This window comes from Macrotis lagotis, chromosome 2 (genome assembly GCF_037893015.1).
Source record: "Macrotis lagotis isolate mMagLag1 chromosome 2, bilby.v1.9.chrom.fasta, whole genome shotgun sequence".
NCBI lineage: Eukaryota > Metazoa > Chordata > Mammalia > Peramelemorphia > Peramelidae > Macrotis > Macrotis lagotis.
The window spans coordinates 186,942,097-186,964,094 of NC_133659.1; the positions used below are offsets into that span (position 1 = coordinate 186,942,097).

The 21,998-nt window shown below is 40.1% G+C and overlaps 2 protein-coding genes across 6 annotated transcripts in view; one reads left to right on the top strand and one right to left on the bottom strand.

The window, feature by feature from the left end:
* The window catches only part of HAP1 (huntingtin associated protein 1), a 31,683-nt gene extending 24,308 nt beyond the window's left edge, over positions 1–7,375 (top strand). For all 5 annotated transcript variants that reach the window (XM_074223938.1, XM_074223937.1, XM_074223939.1 and 2 more), the window contains 6 exons: positions 255–322; positions 3,275–3,445; positions 4,231–4,520; positions 4,817–5,029; positions 6,150–6,252; positions 6,418–7,375. In XM_074223938.1, the coding sequence (XP_074080039.1) occupies positions 255–322; positions 3,275–3,445; positions 4,231–4,520; positions 4,817–5,029; positions 6,150–6,252; positions 6,418–6,817 (1,245 nt within the window). In that variant the 3' untranslated portion in view covers positions 6,818–7,375. The remainder of the gene's footprint in view (positions 1–254; positions 323–3,274; positions 3,446–4,230; positions 4,521–4,816; positions 5,030–6,149; positions 6,253–6,417) is intronic.
* A 2,183-nt stretch (positions 7,376–9,558) lies between these two features.
* GAST (gastrin) lies at positions 9,559–10,415 on the bottom strand. Its single transcript, XM_074220545.1, has 2 exons — positions 10,205–10,415; positions 9,559–9,659 (listed from the first exon to the last, which is right to left on the bottom strand). Exons 1-2 carry the CDS (start codon positions 10,413–10,415, stop codon positions 9,559–9,561), a joined length of 312 nt encoding a protein of 103 aa, XP_074076646.1.
* Positions 10,416–21,998: the final 11,583 nt, after the last annotated feature.

A 21,998-nucleotide genomic window follows, 5' to 3' on the forward strand; every position in this document is an offset into this window, starting at 1 on the left:
CTTCCTCCCCAGAGTCACAGCTAATGGAAGAATGTCCTTACTAAGTATTTAAAAAATTAAATGAATAACTTTTAATTATAATAATGATACATTTTCATTATTTTTCAATGCCCAAACATTTCTTTTTCTCCCCCTACTGCCACTGAAAACAGAAATGAAACCTTTGACACACCTAATCATAGTTAAGCAAGATAAATTTCCTTATACTTGTTTTTCCTCTGATCTCTGAGAAGAGTCTTTCCTCACATTTTTAGGATTCCCTGGCTGCAGAGATTAAAGGGACAATGAGAAAGGGAACTGAGAGTCCCTCCTCTGATTACAGGTGAGTGAGGGCCTGGGGTGGGTGAGTTATTGTTTAGTGACAAACTGAAGCTTGTTTCCAATGTTCCAATTATGCTCCCCCTCCCCCAACATAATGTCACTGTCCCTCCCTTTCCATACACTCTATTCTTTCTCTCTTTCCCCCAACACCTGGGAAAAGATCTGAGATCCTTCAGTGCATTTGAGGAGACAAAGTTCTGCTCTTCAATACTTTACACCATTCTTAACACAGTAAGCATTAATATTTGTTGACTAGGTGCTTTCTCTTTTGACAGAGAACTCGGTCCATTGTAAGCTGTGGCAGAAGGTCTTTATTTTGTGTTTCATTTATGTCTGACCATTTGGGGTTTTCTCAGAAAAGATACTGGAGACATGAATTCCTTCTCTGGAGAAAAGTTCATTCATCATTTTGATGAAACTAAGGCAAACAGAGTTAAATGATTTGCCCAGGGTCACACAGTAAATGCATGAGGTTGAATTTGTTTATTATTATTATTATTATTATTATTATTATTATTATTATTATTATTATTATTGCAAGGCAATGGGGTTAAGTGGCTTGTCCAAGGCCACACAGCTAAGTAATTATTAAGTGTCTGAGGCTGGATTTGAACTCAGGTCCTCCCGACTCCAGGGCCAGTGCTCTATCCTCTGATGAGACTGAATTTGAATTCAGGCTTTCTTGACTCCAAGTTTGACTCTCTATTCATTATGCCACCTTGATGCCTAGATTGAGATGGCCTGAGAGTTCATCTTATACTTTTTTTAAAATGGGGTTAAGTGGCTTGCCCAAGGCCACACAACTGGGTAACTATTAAGTGTCTGAGGCTGGATTTGAACTCAAGTACTCCTGACTCCAGGGCCAGTTCTCTATCCACTGCGCTACCTAGCCACCCCCTGAGAGTTCATCTTGACCTAATCATGAGTTGTTCTGGTGGAGGAAAAAAATAATCTTTGCCCAGCAACCAACTTTCTGGTCATGAGCCTCAAGGAAGCCTGGGGCTCAGATGGTAGAGGGTCTGTCACCAGAACCGTTTGAGGAATCTGGCCTAATGTCTGTGTTCTACTAGTAATTACTCACTGGCAAGAACCCAGGGGTACCACCAGACTTTTACTAGAATGAAACATCAGAGAAGGACTTACATGAAATCCTTTTTACCTTTTTTTTTGAGTTTGGCACCATTTCCTTTTCTAGCAATATCATATTCTTAACTTCCACTGATGATGATGACTTTGTCATTTGGTAAAGAAATTTAAGGTATGAATTTGTAGGTGGCAGGGAAGATTTAGGAGAGAAATGGTCCTTTTCGGTACCCTTGAAAACATACCAAAAAACCCTGCTCCTCTCTAGAGAAGGTTATTGTGAGTAGAAGTCATAATCATAGTAATTTATGTAATGTTTTATAATTTTTCCCAAATGGGCTACTCTATTTTTCATCTTTTACCTTTAGTATTGGCTGATCTACATCCCAGGAATGATCTCACTCCTCTTCTCTTCCTCCTGGCTTCCAAGTTTCAGCTCAAATCCCACTTTAAAGCTAGTATTTTCCCTCTGAGAATACCTTCCATCCATGCCGTCTAGATTTTGTATGTCTGTAATTATTTGCATGGTGTCTCCCCATTGTGGAGTCAGAGGCTGTGTTTTTTTCCCCTTTTCTTTGTATTCCTAGCATTTAGAATATTGCCAGTGACCTTGTAGCCACTTAATCAATGCTTGAGGATTGACCTTCACTCTTTTTTTTTCAAAGGCAATGGGGTTAAGTGACTTGCCCAAGGTCACACAGCTAGGTAATCATGACGTGTCTGAGGTTGGATTTGAACTCAGATCCTCCTGACTCCAGGGTTGGTGCCATGTTGCCGCTGCCACTGAGCTGCCCTGACCTTCATTTTTGCCATTGCTCTTTCATTGGAGCAAAATAAGTGGTACATGTAATTGCTATTCAGTTGTGTCTGAATTGGTCCTATTGTAAGCTATAGCAGGTCTTTATTTTGATGTTGTTCAGGCTTTCATTTATGACTGAACTAGGCTATACTATTCAAAGGGTTTTCTTAACAAAGCTCCTGGGAGGGACGGCTATTTCCTTCTCCAGTGGGTTAAGTCAAACAGGAGTTAAGTGACTTGCCCAGGGTCATGCAGCTATTAAGTATTTGAGGCTGGATTTAAAAGCAGGCCTTCCTGACTCCAGTCCCTGTGCTTTGTCCACTGAACTACCTCTATGCAAGTAGTCCTAGTATCCTGGTTTACAGTTGAGAAAAGTGAGGATTAGGGAGGTTGTGACTTCCCTGTGGTCATATAGCTAGATTTATAAAGCATCTATTATGTGCCAGATTCTATACTACATGACTTTTACAGATATTATCTCATTTAATTCTTACATCAACCCTGAGAGATATGGGCTGTTATTATAGCAGTTGAGTAAATGGAAGCTGGAAGAGGTGAACTTTGAACTCAATTTTCCTGACTCCAAAGTTCAGTGCTCTTTCTAACTAGTATTTATTAAGTGTTTCCTATTTTCCAGACTGGAACATAGTAATGCAGGAGAGAAAAAGAAATTGAAAGCAATAAGCAGCAAAGACCCCCTTTCCCCATACACATACAACCCTGCTCTCAAGGGGGTAATGGGGGAGGCAAGGTAGCAAGTAAATAACTCCATCCCGGATATGTACAGAGCAGGTAGAAGGTGATCTCGGAGGGCAGACTGGTCTTGACGGGGACCTGGGAAGGTGGTGTGAAGAAGGCAAGCTTTGAAGCAGAGGCGAGGGGCCTGAGTATTGCAGGCTAGGGCAAAGATACTTTCAGCCCTTTCAGCTCTCTTCTAGGACAACAGAAAAGGCATCCATTAACCATTACTTCCCTTGCCATGCCCAATTCTTGTGTGTCTTGTCCTCTCTGGCAGCAGAACCCTCCACTTCACTAAGGTGCTCTTGTAACTTTTTATGCCCTTCCTCCCAGGAATCTGCGTCGGGTGTTTGAGACAGTGAAGGCTGTGAACCAGGGCAGTAGGTCCCGGTCAGGTTCTCTCCATCCCCTCCCGGGGTCTCCCCAACCCTCAGTAGTTGGGAGTCCATCTGGCAGTCCCTCTACAAACCGCCACCGCTCGGATCATTCTCCTAATGCTCTCCTGTAAGTACCTGAAGTGGGAGGTGCTAATGGAAGACACTAATGGGAATTCAAATGGGTTTGGATAAAGTAGGGCTTGAGGACCTTGGAACCAGAGCGGAAAAGAGAGTAGTGACAATGGGAAGGGAGGGGAGTAGGAAGAAAGTAAAATAACCCTTAATGATGGACCAGTGGTTGGAGTGGTCTTGTCCCCCATATAAGACATTCCTAGATAGAGCCTTAAAGAAAAATGACTAATATGGAAATGTTTTACATGATTGTACATGAAAAACCTATATCTGATTATTTTTACTATCTCAGGGAGGGGATAGAGGAGGGGAGGAGGGAGAGACAGAATTTAGAACTTAAAACTTTAGAAAAAACCCAAATGTTGGGGCAGCTAGTTGGTGCAATGCATAGAACATCAGCCCTGGAGTCAGGAGGACTTGAGTTCAAATGTGACCTTAGACACTTTAAGCTTACTAGCTGTGTGAGCCTGGGCAAGTCACTTAACCCCCTGCCCCCCCAAAACAAAAGCCCAGATGTTAAAATTGTAGTATTTAATTCAGGAAAATATATAGCATATCTGATATAAATAATATTTTATCTAAATATGTCTATATCTGTTTCTATATCAATCTATTGATCTATCTATATATGAAAAATAATGGGAGCTCACTGACTGATGTTTGCTATCCTTCCTGGGCAGCTCTAAGCTGTAGGTGTGGGTGTCCCCTCAAAAGCTGGGCATGTGGGGTTGGGATGGGGATGGAATGCAGGTAAGTTCACCTGACTCTGGGTTCTTTTAGGTTGGAGGAGGTCTCTGGTGAGGAAGAAGAGAAGAAGGTAGGTTGCCCAGGCACCCCTGGGAGCCAGGACCTAGCATTGGCCTTGCAGCGGCTGGCAGCTTGGCAGGAGGCCCAGGAGGCAGAGCCAATTCTGGAGAAGCTGGGTCGGGATGCTGAGAGTTCTAGTGGGATCCTGACTCCCAGTGAGAGTCTTCTGTCAGATTGCTCCGATCCCACCAGGGGCTCTATCTTCTCCATGGGCTCCCTTGCCTACCTACCTGACAAACTGCAGATTGTCAAGCCACTGGAAGGTAAGAACAGAAGAAGAGGGGAGGAGGTTGGGGACATGGACCTCATCCCCCACAGCAACACCAATAGTTTTCATGTTTACTGGTGTATATATTTATATACTCTTTGCTGCCTTGAGCATTATTGTGTCTCTCGAGCCTAATCTGTGACCCAAAGCAACTAACCTGTATGTGATTTATTTGTCATCTGGGTCATCTTTTATCTTGTGGGTCCAGGGAGAGGTTGGAGGAGGGCATGATGGGAGAGCCAGAGTCGAGTAACTTGTCTATATATGTTTTGCCCCCTGTCCCCTCCTAAGGTTCGGTGACTCTACACCACTGGCAGCAGCTGGCCCAGCCCCATCTGGCAGGGATCCTGGATCCTCGACCTGGTGTGCTGACCAAGGATTTCCATCAGCTAGAGGTGGATGTAGAGAAGGTATATAGTCTTCAGGACCCTGAAGAAGATGAAGAAGAGGAGAAGGCAGTGGCATCCAAGACTCTTCTGACCAAGGACAAGGCCTATCCTTTGTGTGAGTCAGACATTCTTTCTCTCTTCTACCTTTTTCCTAAATAAAAACCAAACCAGGAACAACTGAAAAGGTAGGGGGAGGTGAAAGAAGAATGTTAGAAGGAGGGAGGGATGATAAAACTATCATTTCCCCGTAGGCTCCAGAATGTCTATATTAGAGCTACTTTTGTACATCTAGTCAGGGTTTTAGAGTTCTCTCCGTAAACCTTATAATAGAATAACAGCTGGCATTTATTTAGAAAGAACTGTTCATGTCTGTAAACTTTTTTGATTCTGACAACACCCCGTAAGTAGGCATCTTAGATATTATACCCAATGTACAGCTGAGGAAACTCAGAATCTGAAAATTGGGTGCTTAGAGTCACCTAGTTGCTTATTATTGACATCTGGAAATGTAGACTCCTCTGAAGCCTGGTCCAGGGGACTCCCCATCTGTTCCTGCCCAATGCACTACTATACTGACTCTCCTTTCTGACACGCACTGTCCTGTCTCTGCCTTGTTGTATGCCTGCTCCTATGTCTGTGTGATTCTCCTTCATGTACCATCTCTCCCCTGAAATCAGTCTGTCATGACTTGTTCTTTCATTCTATAAGCATTGGCTGAGTGTTTTTTTGTTCTATAAACATCACCCTATGCTGGATGCTGGGATGGGGGTGGAGGATGGAGAACTGGTAGAAAGTCCTCTTCATGTACAGCTTATAGAGCCTAGCTAGGGAAAGCAGGGCATGGGAAACATGACTAGGAGAATCAGAGCAAAACTAATCATTGAAAGCTCAAGAGAATATGTCATAGACTGAGTATGCTGATGTTGAGGTGGTTTCAAGTTGGGTTAGTCAGGAATGTAGTTAAGTTTAAGCAAGTCTTAAGAAAGATGCCCCATTTAGATTCAGACTTCTCTGACCTTTGGCTTTGGCTATTCTCTATTCTTTCATTCCCTCTCATCCTCTGATTCATCAGTGGGCTGACTCAGTGAGAATCTGGGAGAGTAGGGACATTTTTGCTTATGGGGAAAGGAGTGTGAATGTCACCCCTCCCCACCTGATGTGTCCTTCCTCCTTCCTTCCTTCAACGCCCCCCCCACCCCGTGTGTGTTAATCCCACATTTCCTGTCCCCTTCCAGTGTTGCACTCTGTTAACAATCTCCCCCAGACCCCAGCCACCTACACAATCACTACCTGCCGCCTGGTCCACCCCTCCTCTGACGTCACCTCCGTCACCCCCAGGTAAGGCAATGGTGCCTCTAAAGCTTCATTTCTCCATCCTAGAGACCAATCCTTTCCAGACACCACCAATGGGGGCTCTCCTCTCTTTCCCCTACCCCCACCCCAATAGATCCTATTTGTTATTTCAACTCACAAGCTCTCCCTTCTTTTCTCTTTCTTTTTCAGCCTTTGCCATTCTGCCACCCCCTGCTGCAGTCCCACAGAGGGCATAAGTCCCATCCATCGTAGAACTCCCCAGGCCTTGCTCTCTCTTCTGAAGGAACAGGGCATCTCTGCTATCACTAAGCCCACATTATCACCACCCCTGATTCCAGGCTGGAGAGGCTGGCCAATGGGAAGCTTTGGTCTAGCCAGAGAACTGCTTCAAGATGGGTCGGGGGCATCGAGACGGAGTGGGGGGTGGGATGGTCGGAAGAGGATCAATGGCTTCAGCATCAATTTGATACAGAAACTACAGCAACTGGGACTGGACCGTGTGGTGGCCAGAGGGGCTTCAAAAGGATGGCAAGTAGGGGCTCAAGAGCCTCCTGATCCTGGCCCAGCTCCCAGACAAGGGACAGGTTGACTGGTGCTGAAAAAGTATCCCTTGAGTGTTTTTTTTCTGGGGGGGCAGGTGTATCTCTTTCCTCACCCCTTGTTGTCGCCCCTATCCTGTTGCTGGGAGGCAGCTGACGTTGGATCCCATTCCTCCCTCCTTCCAACCACACCCACAGACGTCCTGAGACCCATGTCTCCACTTGCCATATGCACTTTCTTGGACCTGGCACTTAGTTTCCCTATACCTCCTTCCTCCTTCCCCCATCCAGCTTAGTCTTGGTTGTAAATAGAGGTTAATATATTACTGTGAGTGGTGAGGAGTTCTCACCTGTGAATAATGTAAGATAGTAAGAGTCCTGCCCCCCTGGATTCCCTACTTTAAAAAAAAACTATTTTTTTTTTTAGCCTTTCTGCTCTAAAAGTCACCACTCTTTACATGTGCACTTCTGGGGAGAGGTAGCTAGATCCCCCTCCTCCCTGCTATAATCACCATATGGATGCTCATTAAACTCATCTGAGTTCTCCCTCCTTGTGAAGAGCCATGCAATAAATGATATGATCTTGGTGACTGCCTGAGTTCTGTCTCCCTGGAGAGGGAATAGTTTGGGTGGGGAAGGGGAGGGAAGGAATTCTTTCTAGAGCTATAGAACCTTGAGGCTAGGAGGAAACTTAGAAGAGATCACTTCTTCTAACATGGTCTAGAGGGGGAAACTGAGGCTCAGATCACATTGAGAGGTTTGATGGCATAGTTGGAATTGGAGCTCCAGAAACCCTAATCTAGTGGGTTTTTTTTTTTTTAGGTTTTTTGCAAGGCAAATGGGGTTAAGTGGCTTGCCCAAGGCCACACAGCTAGGTAATTATTAAGTGTCTGAGACTGGATTTGAACCCAGGTACTCCTGACTCAAAGGCCGGTGCTTTGTCCACTACACCATCTAGCCACCCCTAATGTTTTGTTTTTTTAATAAATTTATTTTTCCAACTACATGCAAAAATAGTTTTCAACATTCATTGTTTTGTAAGGTTTTGAGCTGCACATTTTTATCTCTTCCTTCTCTCCCCACTCTCCTTGACAACAAGTAATTTAATATAGGTTATACATATATAGGTAGGTTAAATATATTTCTATATTAATCATATTGTGAAAGAAGAATAAGAACAAAAGAATCAGAAAAAACTGTGAGGGAAAAACAAATATAAAACATTTTAAAAATTAAAAATAGTATGCATTGACCTATATTCAGATCCATAGTTTCTTCTATGGATAGTGTTTTCCAGCACAAATCCTTTAGAATTGTCTTTGATCATCATACTGCTGAAAAGAGCAGCCAATCATAGTTGATCATTATTCAATGTTGTTATTAATGTGTATAATATTCTGGTTCTGCTCACTTCAATCAGCATCAGTTTATGTTTCTAGGTTTTTTTGATGTCCAGTGGCTTATTTCTTTTTTCTTTTATTGTTACTGTTGCAATATGCTTCTTTTTAAAAAAAATTAAAAGTTTTATTTATTTGTTTTTCCAACTACATGCAATGATATGTAGTTGGATTTTTTTTGGTAAAATTTTGAGTTTTATATTTTTCTCCCTCCCCCTGACAGAAAGCAATCTAATATAAGTTCTATATGTATAACTATGTTAAACATAGATTTATATTAATCAGGTTGTGAAAGAAGAATCAAGTCCAAACAGAAGAAAAAAATTAGAGAGAAATGACATAATGTATAAGACAACTTTTAAAAATTTAAGATAGTAATTTTTGATCTTCATTTAAACTCCACAATTCCTTCTCTGGAAATGGATAGTATTCCCAACAAAGTCTTTTAGAATTGTCTTTGATTATTATAATGCTGAAATGAACAAGTCTGTCATAGTTGATCATTACTCAATGTTGTGGTTAATGTGTATAATGTTCATTTGGTCTCTTCATTTCACTCAACATCAATTCATGAAAATCTTTCTAGACTTTTCTGAAGTCCCTACCCTCATGATTTCTTACAGAACAATAGTGTTTCATCAAATTCATAGACCACACAATTTGTTTAGGTATTCCCCAATAGTAAAAATCGACTCTCCTCAATTTCCAATTCTTTGCCACTATGAAAGAGCTGCTACAAATATTTTTGTACATGTGGGTTTTTTACTCTTTCTTATGATCTCTGGTGTTTTGGGTTTTTTTGCTATCCTACATCTCCATAGATTTCCACTCCTTTAGACAGCTAAGGGTGGCTTTTGGTGGTGGTGGGGAGTAGAATGGGGAAGGACAGGATTGGGGTAGTGTTGATTATCTTTTACTTTGGTGGTGTAGTGTAATGAATGCTAGAGTTGGAGTCAGAAGGTCTCAGATCAAATCCTGGTTTTGTCAATCCGTGTATGACCTTTTGGAGAATTGCTTCAATCCTATATTTTTAAACTTCTATTTTCTTATCTTTAAAATGGGGATAGCACCTGTGATAGCTGCACCCCTGGCTTGGAGTGAAGAAAGCTATAGAAGTGTCAGATGTCAAATCTTTTCCTTTATCTCCATTATATTATCCATAATGGAGCAAAAGCCCATGCTCTTGACCCAAGTGGGAGAAGGTAGCTTCCTTTGGCCCAGCTTTCATGTTCTCTATTCTCTATTCTTTCTCACCCTTCATTCCTCCTGCTTCCCAACCACCAAACAAACCAAGAAGCTGACAATGTGATAGAGTAAGAAAATGTTTATTCTGATTTGGCACTGAACAGAGGGTAGGGTGGAGAAGGGGTGGACATAGGACAGGGAGGTGTGTACTAGGGGAGCTGGTCCCTTTCCTCAGCACTGCGACGTCCAAAGTCCATCCAACCATAGGCCTCATCCTCTTCCAGCCATGGTCCTTGTTTCTTGGACAGATCTGGTACTAAGAAAGATGAGATATGTTGAAAATGAAAGAATCAAAGGTTGGGGGAAATGAACTGAGGGATTGTAGGAGAGGAGGTGGCCTCTGTTGTTAAGACTTAGACCTGAATTTCCAGACCAACCTTACTTGACTTGATGTAAGACTTTGAGCTCAAAAGGGTGTACTATCTTGTTGGTTGGTTGATTAGTTGGTTAGTTCTTGCCCTTCGTTATTGAAGAAGACCAAAATGACAACACTATGAGACAAGTTACAATGTGTTCTACTGTGGCTGATCAGACCAATACAAGCTCAAAATGCTCTACCATAGTTTGGGCACAAATAGTCCATGTGAACACCCAGGATAGGTTCTCTAAACTTACCTATATTATTCTTCCTTTGAGGTATACTATCTATGGAACCCTGGGCAAGTCGATCTCTCTAGGCCTCAATTTTCTCATGTATAGAATGAGAGGTTGGAGTCAATCTCTTCTGGTTCTAAATTTATGATTTTAAGCCCTAATCTTTTTTTCCCCCAACCTTAACCTGGTGGCAATTCTTACCTGCCATGAGGTGAGGAAGGTCCTGAGGGTGGAGTTGTCTCCTGTGGTAGGAAGGAGAACCCAGAGCCTTTGGCCATTTCAGGTTGAAGTTCTTACTGGCTTCAGAGCCTGGAGGAGAGTCCTGGAGCAGGGCTTCGGGGTTTTGAGAGGCTTCAGAGAAGGTAGCCAGAGCAAGGGCAGAAATCAGTATGCACCCCCATAGTGGCAGCATCCTGTCTGTGAAAGATGTGACTCAGTGGAGGAGGAAAGGCAGGCCCATCTGATACCCTCTTCCCAGTTCTAGGATCATAGGGTTTAGAAAGAGACTTTAAAGAATCAGTCCCCACACTTTATAGAGGAGGAAACTGAGAACTTTAGTGGGAGGAGGTGAATTCAAGATAATCAATAATCAGCAGAGAGAACACTGAAACCTAGGAATTACCCCATTCCTACTATACCAAGTGAGCATGAATAGTGAAAACAACTTGCACTTTCTCTAGTTTTCCCTAGAAAACTGGATAAAATACTTCTACCCCTCCTTCTCTAGTACCTGCCAATATCTTCCCCTTTTTGTACGAGTGTCCCCCCTTACAGAAAGGGAAAATGGACAAAATGCTCTAGAAGAAAAATCCTTGAGCTTTTTGCCTTGGGAATTGTGGATTCTACAGTACTCCTAGCTCTACCTCTATTTGAGTCTCTGTTTTCTTATCTATAGTGGGAGAAGATTACAGTAGTAGTCCTCTCTATCTGACAGGACTTGTGGCCATAGTCAAGACAGACTGAAGATTCTTAGTGGTGTGATGGAACCTGAAGCTGCTATAGTCTTGAAGCAATGTCTGAGGTTCCAGTCGACTCTCACTTTGGGAATCTAGTCAGAACCACAACTCAGGTGGTAGTAGGGAGAGGTGACCTGATCTACCCTGAGGAATCTGGGTCCTGCAATTTAGCTTAGCATAATGGGTGTGTGCCAGGCTACCTATAGGGAGAATGTTCCTCTGTCACTCATAACTCTCCCTTCCCAGTGTTTCTTACCTGCAGAGTTCTTGAGGAGGGTCTTGGATGGTGGTGGCAATTATTCAGAGTGTCCTCTAGGTGTGTTCTGCTCTGAAGGAGAACTCTCCCTTTTATAATCCTGAGGCCCCTCCCTTCACTTTACCCCTCCCACCATGAGGTCAGAGGAAGGAAAGAGGGAGAGGAGGTATTAATGGAAATGGAGGAGGAGGAGAGGAAGGGGAGGGAGGTGGAGGCACAGATGGAAAACACACTAACTCCTTCCTTTGATGATTCTGGCTATATCTTATAGTCAAGGGCTGCTGTGGATATCAGGAGCAGGCCATCACTCAACAAGCATTATCATTATGTGCTAGGTACTGGAAACAAAAGACAAAAATGAGAGTCTTTGCCCTTAAGGAACTACTATTTTCTCTGATCTTAACCTGGACATTCTATTTCTGAGTACCACAGAGCACAGAGTGAGGAGTCAGGAGAACAGGGGGATTCCATTGTTGAGGACGAAGGAAAGGAGATTCCTTAGGGACCAGAGGAAGTATTCTCCACTTTTCACCTTTTCTTAGAATAAGCTGGTTAGAGCTGGAGGAGATCTTTTCTAGACAATCCCCCTCCCCATCCCTGAAGGCAAAGGGATGGACCCGATGACTTTGGAACCAGAAGAAAGTGTCTAAAACCCATAGTGGTGGGGTTCATGGTGATGGAGAAAGCAGATGTGTATTGATCTTTCCTTACTCTCAGGTTTGACAAACAGAACATGCATGATTATCAGGAGCAATGGACCATGCGATGTTAATGTATTTCCTTACTTGTTCTGTTTACTAGCCCAGTGATGTCTGCTGGACAACTGCTTAGCACCTCTGTACAAGTCCCAACCCCAGACAGTACTTCTCTCTGCCAACTGTCCCTTCTGCATGGTCCCCTTAAACTCTTATCTTTCCCATTTGAAGCCTCTTCCCTTTTTGTTCTTTTGAATTAGTTCTGATTCTGTTGACAAAGCCAACACTATCTTTCCCTCTTGGTACGTTCCCTCTTATCATTAGTCCATAGGATTAACACTCCTGGGTGTGAGGTACCCCTGAGTTTTTTTATTCATTTCTGAGGGTGCTATCCTGAGTGGTCTATGAGATCTAACATTCTGTGATCTTATGATCTATTATTATTTTCTCTACTATATATGCAAGGCAGTGGGGTTAAGTGACTTGCCCAGTCACACAGCTAGGAAATTATTAAGTGTCTGAGGCCGGATTTGAACTCAGGTACTCCTGACTCCAAGGCCAGTGCTCTATCCACTGTGCCACCTAGCTGCCCCCCCAACTTAAATATATCTTAATGGTAACATCTTGCTAATTTAGGAATTTGTAATGACTTAAACAACTTGCTTTGATTTTTACTGGGTCATTGATTTAGAATAATTCCTTCTGATCTTTCCTTCTGTTGGCAAAAGAATTTTCATAAGGTAGATTTTCCTTACTCTTTTTTTCTTGATCTTTCTGCACTATTGATTGGCCTTGATAATGCTATTCTTCTAGATACTCCTTTCTCTTCTACCTTCTGTACTACTGCTCTTTCTTGATTTTTCCTTTTACCTGTTTCCTTTTAGTCTTTTTAAATTTGATTAGTGAATTATTCTAGACAAAAACTTAAGAAGTCAAGGATTCCTTCAATGTATTTTTGATTTAGGATATGATCCTATCTCTGAAATATTTTTCTCAACCACTTTGGTTCACATATCCAGCTAAAAAATTAGACCCTTTTTACCTCAAGCATGAATTGCTGCAATTGCTTTCTATTGGGTCTTCCTATCTAAACTCTTTATTTACCAACATTTTTGGTGGTTATAGGTTCATCCTTCATCTGATCGGCGTCATTCTCTGGTCAGGAGTCTCCACAAGTTCCCTATTGCCTTCTGAAATAGTAAAGAATCTTTGCTTGACCTAACTTTCTTCCTCTCCCCCCAGAAGATTGAGAAACCTTAAGAGAAATGAAGTGAGAGGGAAAAAAGGGTACTTCATTCTGTATTCAGGATACCATTAGCTCTGTCTCTTATATGGGTTGCGTTCTTTATCATAAGTCCATCAGAGAAATTGCTCCAAAATTTTTTCCCAAAGTTGTTATTGTTAACTCTAATTCCCTCCATTCTATTCCTCCCTACTTCCATTTATTTTCTTCTCTCTCTCCTTTCACCCTGTCCCTCTTCAAAGTTTGTTGTATGTGACTACACTCTCACTTTCTTCCCTCTTTTAACACCAACATATTCCCCTGTCCCCCTTCCTCTCTTTGACTCTATTGCAAAAACTTATTTTGATTCTTTGATGTAAAATATCTTAGCCCATTCTACCTCTCCTTTCCCTTTCTCCCAGTACATTCTTTTTTTCACCCATTGACTCCATCTTTATACTATATTGTATCATTATATTCAATTCCCTTCTTGTGCCTTGTCTAAATATGCTCCTTCTAACTGTTCTTATCAATGAAAAGGTTCATATGAGTTATCAATATCTTCTTCCCATGAAGGAATACAAACAGTTCAGCATCATTAAATCCCTTATAATTAGCCTTTCCTGTCTACCCACCTGAGTCCTGTACTTGAAGATCAAATTTTCTGTTCACCTCTGGTTGTTTCAACAGGAAAATCTTCAAGTTGCCTATTTCTTTGAAAGTCCATCTTTTCCTTCTTTTTTGATGGTGGTGGTGCTTGCAAGGCAATGGGGTTACATGACTTGCTCAAGGTTACACAGCTAGGTAATTATTAAGTGTCTGAGGTCACATTTGAACTCAGGTCTTCCTGACCCCAGGGTCGGTGTTCTATATCCTGTGCCACTTAGCTGCCCCTGAAAGTCCATCTGAAAGTCCCCTGAAAGAGGAGGTTCAATTTTGTTGGGTAATTAATTCTCAGTTGTAATCTAATCTCTTTTGCCTCCTGGAATATCATATTCCAAGCCCTATGAGTCCTTAATGTAGTTGCTGCCCAATCCTGTGTAATCCTGACTGTAGCACCATGGTAATTGAATTGTTTCTTTCTGGATGCTTGTAGTATTTTCTTTTTGAGTTGGGAGTTATGGAATATTCCTGGGAGTTTTTTGGGGGGAATTTCTTCAGGATGTGATTGGTGGATTCCCTCAATTTCTATTTTGCCTTCTGCTTCTATGATCTCAGGGCAATTTTCTAGACTCTTTTCTTGGTCATGACTTTCAGATAGCCCAATCATTTTTAAATTATTGCTTCTAGATCTGTTTTCCAGATCACTTGTTTTTCCAATGAGATATTTCAATTTTCTTCTAGTTTTTCATTATTTTGGTTTTGTTTTATTGTTTCCTGATTTCTCCCAAGGTCATCAGCTTCCTTTAGTTCCATTCTACATTCGAAGGAGTTATTTTATTCAGAATTTTTTTAATCTCCTTTTCCAACTGTTCAGTTCTCCTTTTCAAGGCTGTCTTCTCATTTGTCTTTTGAACTGCTTTTTCCATTTGACTAAATTGGTTTTTAACTTTGGCTAAAATTTAAATTTGGTTTTAACTAAATTTGGTTTTTAACTTGTTATCTTTTTCAATGTTTCTTTGTATTTTCTTCACCAAGTTGCTGACTTGGTTTTATGATTTTCCTGCATTGCTCTCATTTCTCTTCCCATTTTTTCCTCTATCTTCCTTACTTGCTTTTCAAAGTCTTTTCTGAGCTCTTCCATAGTCTGAGACCATTTTCTATTTTTCTTGGAGGCTTTGGATATAGAAGCTTGGACTTGGTAATTTTCTGAGTATATAGTTTTCTATGGTTAGATTCTTCTTTTTCTGTTCATTTCCTCAGCCTGTGAACCAAATTACCATACTTCCAAAGCTTTTGGGAATTTTGGGGGCAACCCCCCCCACACACACACCTCAGTTCCTTCAAGGTCTTATGAAAGGCTCTGACTGCTCTCTTGCCTGGGCTCTGGTCTGTGGTTGACCAAAGGCATGCCCCACTGTCCTGGAGCTGTGAGGAGGGTCCCTGCTCCTCTATGGTAGTATGGGGGCCTAGACTGGGTCCTGGATCGGAATATGGGCAAAGTAACAGAGTCCTGCTCCAGGGATAGCAGAGAGACCTTTGCAGTCTCTTCCCACCCCCTTACTCTCTGTTTCTCCCCAGCCCCTTACTGTCTGTAGGTTCCCACCTGAGGCAGATGTCAGTCTGGGCTCTGTGCTGACGCTAGTGGGGTAGACTTTTCCTGTTGACCCTCCAAGCTTTCCAGCCAAGGTAATCTCCCCACCAAGAGGTCATGGATCCAGGCACCCCCAGGGACTCAGGCACCCCGCAGATTGTTCCTGGAAGGCTGGAGCTGGTTTGCTTCAGTGTAGCATGGCTGTGCTGTAGCTTTTTCCGACCCCTGGTCCTGGTGGAACAGAACTTTCCCATGGATTCATTAAGCCATCTTAGACTGGAAGATTACTTAGTCTTTCTGTCCTGCCCTTTTAGGTTTTGTTTGGTGTCCTAATTTTATACCTTTTGGAGTTTTTTTAGGGGGAAGAACTTGGAATTCCTGCCTTTGTGCTGCCATCTTGGCTCTGCCCTCCTCGAAATACTTGGTCTAACTTTTAGGCCCTTCTACAATCTGGCATTTCACTATCCACCCAATCTTTTCCCATGCTTTTCCCTTCCTTTTTCTTTCTTCTTCTTGCCTTTGGTTTCCTACCTCTTATACTTATGTTGCTCTTGACATCTGGAATGCCATTCACTCTCATCTTTGCCTGTTGAATTTCTTCTTCTTTTTTTAAAGCTCTTATCAGATACCACCTCTTTTTGAAAGACTTTCATAAGGACTTTTCACATTCCCTCAGATTTCAAATAGCACATGGACCATGTACTTATCATGTGTGATTTAATATTAGATTATCTGTTTTTGAATCTTAGTTCCCTATTAGATCATAGGCTTCTTGAGGGAAGTTTTCTTAGATTTTGTATATTCCACAGAGTGTTAGTCCTGTAAGTAATTAATAAATGTTTATTGAATTAAATTGAATATTGAAATCTTATCTGTTAAAAATGCCATATGAATAGAAATTATTATGGGAAGAAGTTCTATTTGGAACTGGCATTTCCCCATGAATTTTTCATGATGCTTCATTTTAATTTTCATTTATTTATGTATTGATGTATGTATGTGTGTATGTATGTATGTATACATTTATTTTAGTGAGAGTCCCAGCATAGAGTCACTTCCCCAACCTAACTCTTGGCTCCTGGAGAGCAGGGATTGTTTTTGACTTTGCATCTCCAGTACACGGCACCCCATATATCCTTTTTCTTGGGAGGAGGGAGGGATAAAACCTGAGATTTCCTTGGTATGTGGATCTCCCAGTAAGATAAACCCTTGTAGTTCTGTAATTTATGGTCTTATAAAGTTGTTGTCTGGGGACATTGAGATGTTCAGTCACTTGCCCTGGGTGGCATAGCCATGAAATATCATAAGTGGGGCTAGAACCTAGGGCTTCTTGGCTCTAAGGCTAGCTCTCTATCTACTGTGCCATAGAACCTGTGGTAAGCTCTTATAAAATACTTGCTGAATGAATGTTAAATATATTTCGTCTTCTTTCCTGCTCTCATCCTCACATGACTCAAGGTCACTAAGCACTTTGCAAAATATGTCACAAAGTATGGAAACTAGAATAGGGCTGTAGGGAGGAGAAAGAAGAGAGAAGGTGAGTGGGAATTAAGAGTGGAAGGAGAAAAGGGGATTTGCTACCAACCCAAAGAGATCTGTATACAACTCAATAAAGAACTAAGGCACAAATTTGTGGTTCTGATACACCAGGTTCTGAAAACCTGTTTTGTATTGGTAGGTAAATGATAGAATTCCAGCATTGGACCCTTAGAAGTCAATTAGTCCTTCCCCACCCAAAGAATAATTTCCCCCTCAAGATCTCGGAAAGGTGACATTTTAATATTTATTTTTACAATAATTTGCTAAATCTTCCACCTACTTATCCCCTTAATCGATCAGTTACAAAATGAAATTTAAAACTTTCATTAACAAGATGCATATTTCAGCAAAACAAAGTCCACAATTTCATTTCCAAAATATATCTTTTTCTACATTTTAATCCATCACCTCTCTAGCCAGAGATGGGGAACATGCTTCTTCTTCAGTTCTCTAGACTTGAGGTCATTGCATTGATCAAAGATCTAAAGCCTTCCAAAGTTGTTTTTCTTTAAAATGGTATTTACGTTATATAAATTGTTCTCCTAGTTCTTCTCCCCTCACTCTGATAGGTCCCTATAAAACTGTCCACTTTGTCATTCATTTGATTCATCATAGTATTCCATTACATCCATGTACCATAATTTTTCCCCAGCAGTTGAGCATATTCTGAATTTAATTATACATTAATTTAGACTGGCTCTATTTACTCCCCATTTAGAATTCCAAATGGACAAGATTCAAGTCTCTAATCTGTCACTAATTTTCTGTGCAATCTTAGTCAAGAAATACTTTCTCTCTCAGTTTTAAATAGATGCTTTATTGATGATTTATTTTTTTATACTTCTAATTAATCCTTCTCCCACCTGATCTCATCCCTTCATTGTAACAAATAAATATAGTTTATATATCTGACAACACAAGCTTATCTTGTACTTAGGGTATATAATATCCCTGGAGTGAGGGCATAGTGTGTCACAGCAGTATTCTGAATTGCACTGATCAGACTTCCAGTGTCTGCTGATTGTTTTCCTTTATATTGCTACAGTCATCATGCAAAGTTTTCTCTTTCTTAAGGCAACTCCTTATCAACCTTCTATAAATTGTCTAAAGGACTGCTAAGATCTCTTTTAAATATTATGTTTTATGGGGGGTGGCTAGGTGGAGCAGTGGATAAAGCACCAGCCTTGGAGTCAGGAGTACCTGAGTTCAAATTAGACTTCAGACACTTAATAATTACCTAGCGGTGGGCAAGCCACTTAACCCTATTGCCTTGAAAAATATATAAAAAAAAATATGTTTTATGGTTCTATGATTTGATAATATTTCATTTATAATTTATAATTTGATAATTTATTTCATTTTATTTATTTATAATTTATCTAATTCATCTATCTGTTCATCCATCCATATATCATCTATTTATCACTAAAATTTAACTTGGTATAGCACTTGAAATTTGGTATTAAAATTTAACATTGGTATAACAATGGATTTGGAATCAGATGACCTGGCTTAGAATCCTAGCTCCATCATTTCCCAACTGGGTGATCCTGGACAAATCATTTAATCTCTTAACCTCAGTTTTCTAAAATATTGATAATAATTATTAATGCTATTGATCTTGTAGGGTTGTTGTGAAGATCAAATGAGATAATGCACATAAAATGCTTTGGAACCCTTATTTGTTGTTATTTTCAGTTACGTCTGATTCTTTGTGACCCCTTTTAGGGTTTTTGATAAAGATAATGGAGTGGTCTGTCATTTCCTCTTCCAGTTCATGGTAAAGATGAAGAAACCGAGGCAAATGTCTCTATCCACTTCACTACCCAGCTGCTCTGTCAACATTATTGAGCCATACAAATATCAGTTAACATTAGTATAGCTGGAAAGGATTTTAGAAATCCCTCTTTATTTGAGGGAGGTAGAAATGAAGTCAACAGTGATGAAAATGGCTAAACAACAACAAAAGAAATAAGAACCTAGAAGGGAAAGTAACTTGGTCAGGGTCACTCAGTTTGAGTAGCATGGACTGTATTTGAATTCAGGTCTTCTGACTCTAAGTGGCATACATTTTCCTCTACATTATAATATAAATAAAAAAATATGAAGTACATATATAGTTGAAGTGGTCAGTTAACCCCCTAATGACAATTATCAAATGTAACCACTATGCAAGGTACTCTTCTCTAACTTTCATTTTCCATTTATCACTAAACAATCTTCAGTTCTTTAGATTAATTTTTCTTTGCCCTTTGCTTTTATCCTTTATTGGAGAAATTTGTCCCTTCTTTTCTGCATCCCCTTTGGAGCTTCCTTTTGCCTTTTTTTTTTTTTTAGGTTTTTGCAAGGCAAATGGGGTTAAGTGGCTTGCCCAAGGCCACACAGCTAGGTAATTATTAAGTGTCTGAGACTGGATTTGAACCCAGGTACTCCTGACTCCAGGCCCGGTGCTTTATCCACTGCGCCACCTAGCCGCCCCCTGCCCTTTTCTATGTACTTTTAATTTAAAAAATTTTTTCCTTTACGTAAGATTTTTTATTAGGGTATATTATTTTATTTTTTCAATTACATGCAAAGATAATTTTCAGCATTCATCTTTTTGTAAGCTTTTGAGTCTTGCTTTTTTTTAATACTCTCCCTTTTCTCCCCATTCACATGGCAGCAAGTAATCTGATATGGGTTGTACATGTACAATCAAGTTTAACATATTACCAATTTGTCATGTTGTGAAGGAAGAATTAGAACAAAAAAGGGAAAAAAACATGAGAAACAAAGAAAAACGTAAAAGAAGTTTTGAAAAAGTAAACATAATATACTTTGGCTTGCATTCAAACTCCATAGTTTTTTCTCTAGATGTAGATACATTTTCTATCACAAATCTTAGGATGGTTCTTGATTACTGAACTGAGAGGACCTGAGTCCATCATAGTTAATTATCTTACATGTGATTATTGATGTATACAGTGTTTTGATTCTGCTCCTTTTACTCATCATCAGTTCATGTATGTCTTTCCAGGTTTTTCTGAAGTCTGCCTATTTATGATTTCTTACAGAACAATAGCACTATCTCTGTGTACTTTTAAAATGATAAACTGACATTCTTCATCTTTTTTTTGCAGGTGTAAAAGAGAATAGAGATTTATTAAAGAAGTTAGAACACAAAAGAAAGTGATAGGAAAGTTAAGTAGAGGTTAAGGCGTCTGGAAAGGTAGAAGAGAGCATTTTTCATCTTTTAATTTAATGTTTTAGTATCTTCTTCACCCTTTCCCCCCCAAAAAATCTGTCCCTTGTGAGTGATTAACTTTCTTTACAGAATACAAACCTATACATTGATTGTGTGTGAAGATGTAAATCCAAGACTCATTATTAACCTTCTGGAGAACTGATTATTCTTTGCATTGAACATAATTTTTAATTTTTTGACAGTAATTTCTCCTCATTATATTGTAGTCATTGTATAAATTGTTCTTCTGATTCTACTCATTTAACTTTTTTCTTTTTTAAATGTTTTATTAAAGATTTTATTTATTTTGAGTTTTACAATTTCCCCCCCAATCTTATTCCCCCCCCCCCACAGAAGGCAATTTGTCAGTCTTTACATTGTTTCCATGGTATACATTGATCCAAATTGAGTGTGAGGAGAGAGAAACCATATCCTTACTGAAGAGACAAAATATAAGAGATAGCAAGATCAGACAATAAGATATCAGTTTTTTTCCCTAAATCTAAGGCAATAGTCCTCGGTCTTTGTTCAAACTCCACAGTTCTTTCTCTGGATACAGATGGCATTCTCCATTGCAGAGAGCCCCAAATTGTCCCTGATTGTTGCACTGATGGAATGAATGAGTCTATCAAGATTGATCATTGCCCCACTACTCATTTAACTTTGCAACAGGTCATACAACTCTGCCCCAGTTTTTCTGATCCATTGTTTCTTATAGTATAAACATTCTTTTACTTTCACAATTTCTTTTAGCTATTCATTCCCCAGCCGGTGGATAGCCACTTTTTTTCCTTCAACAAAAAACTTCTGTTATAAATGTTTTTAATATAAGATTTCTTTGATCTGTAAAGGGTATGAGTTTAGTGTATCCTTGGATCGAAGGATATGCACAATTTAGAGACTTTTGGGGAGTACAATTCAGAAGTGTTTTCTAGATAGATTGGAATACTTCTCAACTCTGCCTTCCCTCACATATCACCTAACAACAATATTCAATTTCTTTTTTTGTCACCTTTGTCATTTGATGGGTATGAGGAGGAACCTCAGAGTTGTTTCAATTTGTGCTTCTCTTTGTTAGTGATTTGGTGCATTTTTTCCCCCATGTGGCTGTTGGCTGTTTGCTTTTCTTCTTTGAAAATTACCTGCCCATAGCCTTTGATCATTTTCCTATTGAGGAATGATTTTTGTTCTTAAAATATTTACATCAATTCCATATTTATTTTGGGAATTAGATCTTCTGGTGCTGATGGAATCCTTGATTTCCTACTGATACTGTTGAAAAGTCCTCTTACATTTCTCCATTACAACTAAAGCTAGTTCTTTGTTTTATTGTTTGTTGCTTAAAAATGATCTGACTTTTTGCAAATTCATTTGGGGTTTTCTTGGCAGATATCATAGTGGTTTGTTAATTCCTTCTCTAGGTGATGAAACTGAGGCAAACAGGGTTAAGACTTGTCCAGGGTCACACAGTCAGCAAGTGTCTGAGGTCAAATTTGAATCAGGAAGGATAGTCTTCCTGAGTCCAAGCCTGGTACTCTACCTAGTATGCCATCTACCTGCCCCAGTTCTTAGGTATAGCTAGATACAATTTATCAAATTAAGGAAAGGTTCCTTTATCCCCATGTTTCTAAATGATTCTCACATGAAATGGGGTAATGTTTTGTCAACTATATCTATTGATATAATCATGTAATTTAAGTTTTTTATTATTGATGTGATCTATTTATAGTTTTTTCTACTATTGAAAGCAACCCAACATTCCTGGTATATAATATTTTTTTTTGTTTATTTTTTTTTTTGTTTTTGTGCAAGGTAAACAGGGTTAAGTGACTTGCCCAAGGTCACAGAGCTAGGTAATTATTAAATGTCTGAGGTTGGATTTGAACTCAGATCTTCCTGAATCCAGGGCC